General features: G+C 37.3%; 1 protein-coding gene across 2 annotated transcripts in view; it reads left to right on the forward strand.

Annotated features, from left to right (window-relative positions):
• Window positions 1-7,500, forward strand: part of LOC106869061 (solute carrier family 35 member F4) — a 165,428-nt gene that overhangs the window by 135,994 nt on the left and 21,934 nt on the right. For both annotated transcript variants that reach the window (XM_089358700.1, XM_089358699.1), the window contains exons 3-4: window positions 3,491-3,707; window positions 7,221-7,346. In XM_089358700.1, coding sequence (XP_089214826.1) covers window positions 3,491-3,707; window positions 7,221-7,346 — 343 coding nt within the window. The remainder of the gene's footprint in view (window positions 1-3,490; window positions 3,708-7,220; window positions 7,347-7,500) is intronic.

Raw genomic sequence — 7,500 nt, forward strand, 5'->3', positions numbered from 1 at the left:
TTGAATAATTCGTCTCTGGAAACATGGGTGTCTTGTTCATCATCTTTAAAAAACTTTTATTCAGGGACCTTTTGAGCGGGATGAGCTACTCGACCTGAAGAAAATTCTAATTGGGCTCCACTTGCAAGATCATGCGCTATTTATCTTGATACGAAACCACCATGTCGCACACATATGGCTGTGATGCATGTGCCTAGTGTCCCTTTATCAAACGGGTAGTCATGAGTTTCGTATATTTGTACCCCTGTGTCACTTTGATGGCATGCGCTGCTCTCTCACTCAATAATAATAATAATAATAATAATGATTATTATTATTATTATTATTATATGAAGAAATCTCTAGGAGACCACTGGAACAGTTACAAATAACTGCCATATCTCCTTCAAATCAGATTATATATATATATATATATATATATATATATATATATATATATATATATATATATATATATATATATATATATATATATATATATATATATATATATATATATATATATATATATATATATATATATATATATGTATATGTACGTACATATACATACATACATACATACATACATATGCACACACACAATGGAGAAGACAATGAGTAATGTAGTCTAATATAATAGTTTCGAGAAAAAAGACGGGATACAATGACAAAAATCAAAGGCACAAGTGATGAGAACTGGCTTGAGATAAGTTACAACAATAACACCAACGATAGCAGCAGCAATTACAACAACAGTAATAATAACTGGCGACATTTACACGTAGCGAAGAAGGACAACGGAACATTTATAAATATTCCAGAAGATGATTTAGCATTCAATCACAGTCAGAATGAATGAACAAGGGAGCTTGTACGCCATTCATGGGCAACTTGTAGCCTGCCAGACACTCCAAATGGCACTCCCCAACGAAAAATTATCGTTGAATATTATTGCTAATGCGGTCCGCCTGACAATGAACCATGTCTCATGCGACCCATTGCTCGAAAAATATTGGTCATGCCTGATCTACACGGTCATCCGTGTTGCTAGAAATAGGAATGAAACTTCCCTCGAATTACACCCTGCCATTGGAATATGTGATTCTAGCGGTATCTAGAGGTATTGCTGCCGAGAAAGAGATGAAATGAGTTGTGGATAGAACGCTTTTGATCACAAGTCTTTTCAAATTAGTGCCGATTTGCGGACAAGCAGCAGCAACAACAACATTAAAATAAAAGTAATGCAATATAGATATTTCCTTATTATCAATAATACGAAATTAGTCTGGAAGATTTCCTGTTGATTAAGTAAAAAAAAAATGTTCTAAAAATAAATGGTAAAAAAAAAAAATATGGCAATAAACAAAGAAAAAAACAAAAATATGTATGAAAACATGTTAGAATTGTAATTTTAATGAAAAAAATAAATGCAATTCTTTTTTATTATTTTAGAAACTTGTCTGTTCAACATAGATGCAACCGGAATTACAAGTTAGCTCAGTCAATAACATCACACATAGATTACATATTGGAGAGGGGAGGAAGGGGGGAAACCACTTCACACGAATACATACAAACCAACCAAAAGAAGCCGTTGGTTAACAGCTACAATGAGAACGACAATAACAGCAACAACATATCAATAGCATCACCATCATCATCAGCGGCAGCAGCAGCGGAAGCATCACCACCACTACCACCGTCAAAATCACCGGCAGCATCAACAGCATTTTTGTCGTCTTCGTCGTTATTATCATCATCCTCATATTCATCATCATCATTAACAACAACAGAAACAGCAATAATAGCAACAACATCAGCCAACAAGGGCGTTTCATTTGACATGCTAAAATTAGAAGACAAATATACTTTAAACGTACTCTGAAAAGAGTGGGGAAAAAAAAAAAAAAAAAAACGAGGGAAAAAAACAGACCGGTTACGGCGGAATATCACCGACTATAGATCTGCTCTTCTTGAGAACTTGGGGCTAAGGAACAACAACAACAACAACAACAACAACATTTTTGTCAAGGCAATTGTTTTTCCTAAAATTTCTTTTGAAAAAATTAAATGTTAGAAATAGTGGAAACATCATCATAATCTACAAACCATCAAAGAAATCTTACTTTACCTAGTAGGGATAGCAACCCAAGCTCCCTTAAAATAACACCTTAGTCTCTTAGCAAAGAAGGACTAATTATATATCGCCCTGAGTATAGTGCAAAGAGGAAATACAATGCTGCTGGTCATAGTTTTGCTCTATCATGGTCGACCGAGGCTAAACAGTTATCGCTGTCTGCTTCATATTGTGTCTTCCCTTTTCCCAGACTTCTCACAAATCACTTATCATGTGATTTGTCTAGTCCTTGCTCTCCAGAAAGTTATCTTCCTTTAATTCCCTCCCCTGCGAAAGTTTATTCAGCAACCGCCATCTTGCAGTTCGTCAAGCAGAACTTTAGTTAAGGTCATCTCGTTGTGAAACTTTGTCTGGAGGATTTTTATTTATTTACTTTTTTGTGTGTTGTTGGTACTCCGTCGCTTACGGCGTCGAGGGTTCCAGTTGATCCAATCAACGGAACGGCCTGCTCGTGAAATTAACGTGCAAGTGGCTGAGCACTCCACAGACACGTGTACCCTTAGCATAGTTCTCGGGGATATTCAGCGTGACACAAAGTGTGACAAGGCTGGCCCTTTGAATTACAGGCACAACAGAAACAGGAAGTAAGAGGGAGAGAAAGTTGTGGTGAAAGAGTACAGCAGGGTTCGCCACCATCCCCTGCCGGAGCCTCGTGGAGCTTTAGGTGTTTTCGCTCAATAAACACTCACAACGCGCGGTCTGGGAATCGAAACCGCGATCCTATGACCGCGAGTCTGCTGCCCTAACCACAGGGCCATTGCGCCTCCACTTTTTGTGTGTAAACAAAATCATTAAAAAGTCTTACATTTTTAATGCATTTTTTAAAAAACTGAAATACATCTAAGATTCTGGTGGAAAGAAAGCAAAAAAAAAAAAAATAGAAACATAATATTCCTCTTCAGATAAATAGACAGATAGAATTACAAGGAGAGAGAGAGGGAGAAAGAGAGAGAGAGAGAGAGAGAGAGAGAGAGAGAGAGAGAAGGGGGTAGAGAGAGAAATAGAAGTAGAGAGAGCAAAAGACCGAGTGAGAGAATGGACAAGGGAGAGAGAGGACAAGAGGGAGAGAGAGGGCAAGGGAGAGTGAGAGAGAGAGAGTAAGGCAGAAAAATAATGGGGGAAGGGAAGGAGAGAGAGAGAAAGAAATTGTGATGAGGAAAGAGTGAAAGCTTTCTATTGAGGGGATGGTAGACTGGCTTCTTTTTCTTCTTCGTCCGACCTCCTCCTTCTCCTCCTCTTCCTTAGTCTTCTTTTTTTCCTCCTCCTCCCGGATTTTCTTCCATTTCGACTCAAACTATTTAAAGAAATATCCTATTTACTTCCTTATAATTGGTGTTTGTCATTATATTTTTCCAAACTTCTGTGTTTCAGTGAAAACCTCAAGATTTACAAGGAAGAAACGAAGCTGGTACGTTTTTCAGTGAGGACATGTGCTTTTTGTTTTATTTGGGCAATCAGTAACTACAGCTACATCCGGGCTCTTCAGCTTCTCGATTCTGTGGACGTCATAGCGCTCTACTCAACCAATCAGAGTTTTGTCTACATGTTGTCATGGATTGTATTATTCGAAAAGTTCATCGCTATAAGGGTAAGAATTTATAAATCCATCCATCCATCCATCCATCCACTGATCAATCTATCCAACCATTCATCCACCATTCATCTATCTGCCACTCAATCAATCTATCCATCCAACCATCCGTCCGTCCGATTGTCTGTTTGCCTGCCTGCTTTTACTGTCTGTTCGTCCGTCCATCCATCCATCCATCCATCCATCCCAGTGGGGTTTCCCGCATGGATTCAAAGCATGTAACACGTACCTTTTATATATACATGAACGTAAATATCAAGTACGACAAGGCGGCGAGCTGGCAGAAACGTTAGCACGTCGGACGAAATGCTTAGCGGTATTTCGTCTGCCGTTACGTTCTGAGTTCAAATTCCGCCGAGGTCGACTTTGCCTTTCATCCTTTAGGGGTCGATAAATTAAGTACCAGTTATGGACTGGGGTCGATGTAATCGACTTAATCCCTTTGTCTGTCCTTGTTTGTCCCCTCTATGTTTAGCCCCTTGTGGGCAATAAAGAAATAAATATCAAGTACGATTTTAATATAAATTCCTTGTTTTTATGAGAGTCAGCTGGAAAGACGGTCCATTACATGTTATATGTATCCTACTTCAATTATATGGCATGCGCTGATTTAAGAACCAGCGGTCACCCGTGATACATAGACAGACAGATACATACATACATGCATACATACATACATACATACATACATGAAGATTGCTCCATCTTCACAGATGAATGCCGTCTCCTTGTGCTTCCTAGTTGTCAATGGCATATCTGACTTTCTGTCTATGAGTTCTCAAATGTCTATTCAGTCCCGCTGTCTTGCAGCCGTGCGCTTCCAACATGTTGCCAGTTTCCCGCCAACAGAGGGCTTTCAGTAGAGACATCTGTACGCCAGTAGATTTGCAGAGCTTGGTCTAGCCGTAAAGTGTGTAAAGGCGCATGATTTAGTGATTAGGGGATGTTCAGTCCACGATCGGCGCTATGTGTTTGAGCAAGACACTTTATTTCACCTGGTGGCAAGTTGTTTTCTTGAGGAAGACTCTTCATGTCAATTTGCTCCAGTCCCCTCAGCTGGTAAAAATGAATAGTACTTTTATTTCAAAGGGCCTGCCTTGTCGCGTTCTGTATCTCGCTGAATCCCCCTGAGAACTACGTTGAGAGAATGCGTATCTGTGGCGTGTTCAAGCTACATGTACATTACTTTCACGAGTTTGCTGTTCTATTGATCGGATCAACTGGAATAGTCATCGTTGTAACCGATGGAATGACAGTTTAGCTTTGAAGTATATTCTATTTTTTAACACAATACGTGTATAAAGAGATGGGTTTGGGATAAAATCGCAGTTTTTGGCGTTTCAACTAAACACACATGCATTAAGCATGTTGCATTAACAAGGTTTTTACAATAGAATTGCTTCCTTTCCATTGCATATGTATGTACGCGCACACGCACACATAGATGTTGACATAACACACCATAGAATATATGATTTCGCTAAAGCTTTATAAATAATGTAATTCTCACTTTATTCGGAATCAATTTATGAGTAATCGTCCTCGGAACACTAATTGCCGTCTAATATATTCTAAATATTGGCTCTTATATAAACAGACGAAACAAAAGAACCCTAGGAAACCGGTATAGGTAAGTCAAAGTGATGAACAGTAAACAGTAAAGTACAATGAGTCCGTAAAGTGGAATAAAATATGCCACCTCTAGGAAGAGAAAGCTAATGACTTAAATAGAACATTGTTGTGACGTAGAGTCCAGATCAAAACACCAGATTACTCCTCTTTATGACGGCAATATAATTTAATCTAATTTACGTGCCTTATATATATATATATATATATATATATATATATATATATATATATATATATATATATATATATATATATATATACATATATATGTAAAAGCTAGCATGTGCGTTTTCTGCGATGATTTGATAAGCAGTGCTGAATTTTACTATTCTGTAAATGATAATAATATTTTTTTATAAGCTTAAAGCTTATTAAGAAATATATATATATATATATATATATATATATATATATATATATATATATATAATACAAATAATATATGAATATATGCGTATATACGTACATGTATGTACATACCTACATCTACATGTATATATAGATGCATATCTGGGTACATGACGTAGCAAAAAAATATGGACAAAATGATAAACGGAGTACAGAAAACACACAGGCCACATAGAGAACATTTCCTTCATCACCTGCCACCACTCTAAAACTAAGCGTTTCGAAGAGTTAGGGCAGGACGCATTGTTAGAATGGCTCTTCCCACGGACCACAAATTAAATTTAAATTCAATTTGTAATGTGGAGGAATGTAGTGGCGGACAAGGCACGTAAATTAGATTAAATTATATTGCCGTTATAAAGAGGAGTAATCTGGTGTTTTGATCTGGACTCTACGCAAAACCGTAATCTCACGAAGCTTCAACTCAATATTGCAAATACTTTAAATATGTTACACGCTTATTGAACATTCACCAGATTTATGATGCTTACTATTGTTTATAGTGACACGTTGTTGCTTGGTCGGTGATACATTCTACAATACGACTGGTTATAGTTGTAAGTTGTTTCCTTCCTACTGAACCTAATTACTGTTAGATAGACGAGACTATTTGGGACATAAGTATAGTGTTCACGAACGTAATTCAGTTGCAGCACCACTAACAAGATAGGAACAACTGATACTTCAGTTCTTTCTGTAAGTTTTATTGCCTACAAGTTCTATCATAGTTTTTTTTTTATCTGAAAATACTAAAAATACAGTATTTAATGACATGAAACGACATTAAAAAAATCTTTAAAAAAAAAAGGGAAAAAAAAAGCACCAATCCCACTCCGCCATGTCCCATATTCAAAGTGGAGCCTCCCGTAAGATAATTCACTAAACGTTAGTTTAATTCAGATGGACTCTTCTACCAAACCTAACTCCATAATAATGATATTTTCGTAAACATTATTATGACTTGTTCTGTAATATTTTGCAATGTACCGCTAGATTGCCACAATGCGACACCTTGGGCAAGTGTCTTTTGCTATAAATCCAGATCGACCAATACTTTGCAAGTGGATTTAATAGACGGAAATTGAAAGAAGCCCGTCGATTACACGCAAGCACACACACACATACACACACACACACACACGTAGTTCAGTAGGTATGTGTGCATATGTGCATGCTTTTGTGTTTGTGTTAGTCTTTCACCAACGTTTGACAACTAGTATTGGTTTGTTTATCTCCTCATAACTTAGCGGTTTGGCAAAAGAGCCCGATAGCGGGTTTTGAACAAAAAAAATAAGTAGTGAGGCCGATTCTTTTCAGCTCTGCAGTTCAATGATGACTAAAACAAGTAAAACCTATATTTTTGTCATACCCCACCAATATGCAAAAATGTGCCTAATTAAACAACAACAAAATGTTTTCCTTTTTACCCCTTGTTTATTAATTATCTCTCTTTTTGTTTTGTCATTACAGATACTGGCTATCATATTCTCCATTACAGGAATCGTCCTATTCGCTTATGCTGATGGTTTTGGCACTTCCAATATGTGGGGGGTTGTACTGGCCGTCGTATCGGCTTCTGCTGCTGCTGTCTATAAAGTAATTATCTTTATTATTTTTATTCTGTATTTTTTGCATACACACACACACACACACACACACACACACACGTGCACACCTGAACAAGCACATATCAACTGCTATACACAACACACAATACACACACACACGTTAGACTCACTCGCCCCCATTC

The sequence above is a fragment of the Octopus bimaculoides genome, chromosome 10 (genome assembly GCF_046866305.1).
Source record: "Octopus bimaculoides isolate indiv1 chromosome 10, ASM4686630v1, whole genome shotgun sequence".
NCBI lineage: Eukaryota > Metazoa > Mollusca > Cephalopoda > Octopoda > Octopodidae > Octopus > Octopus bimaculoides.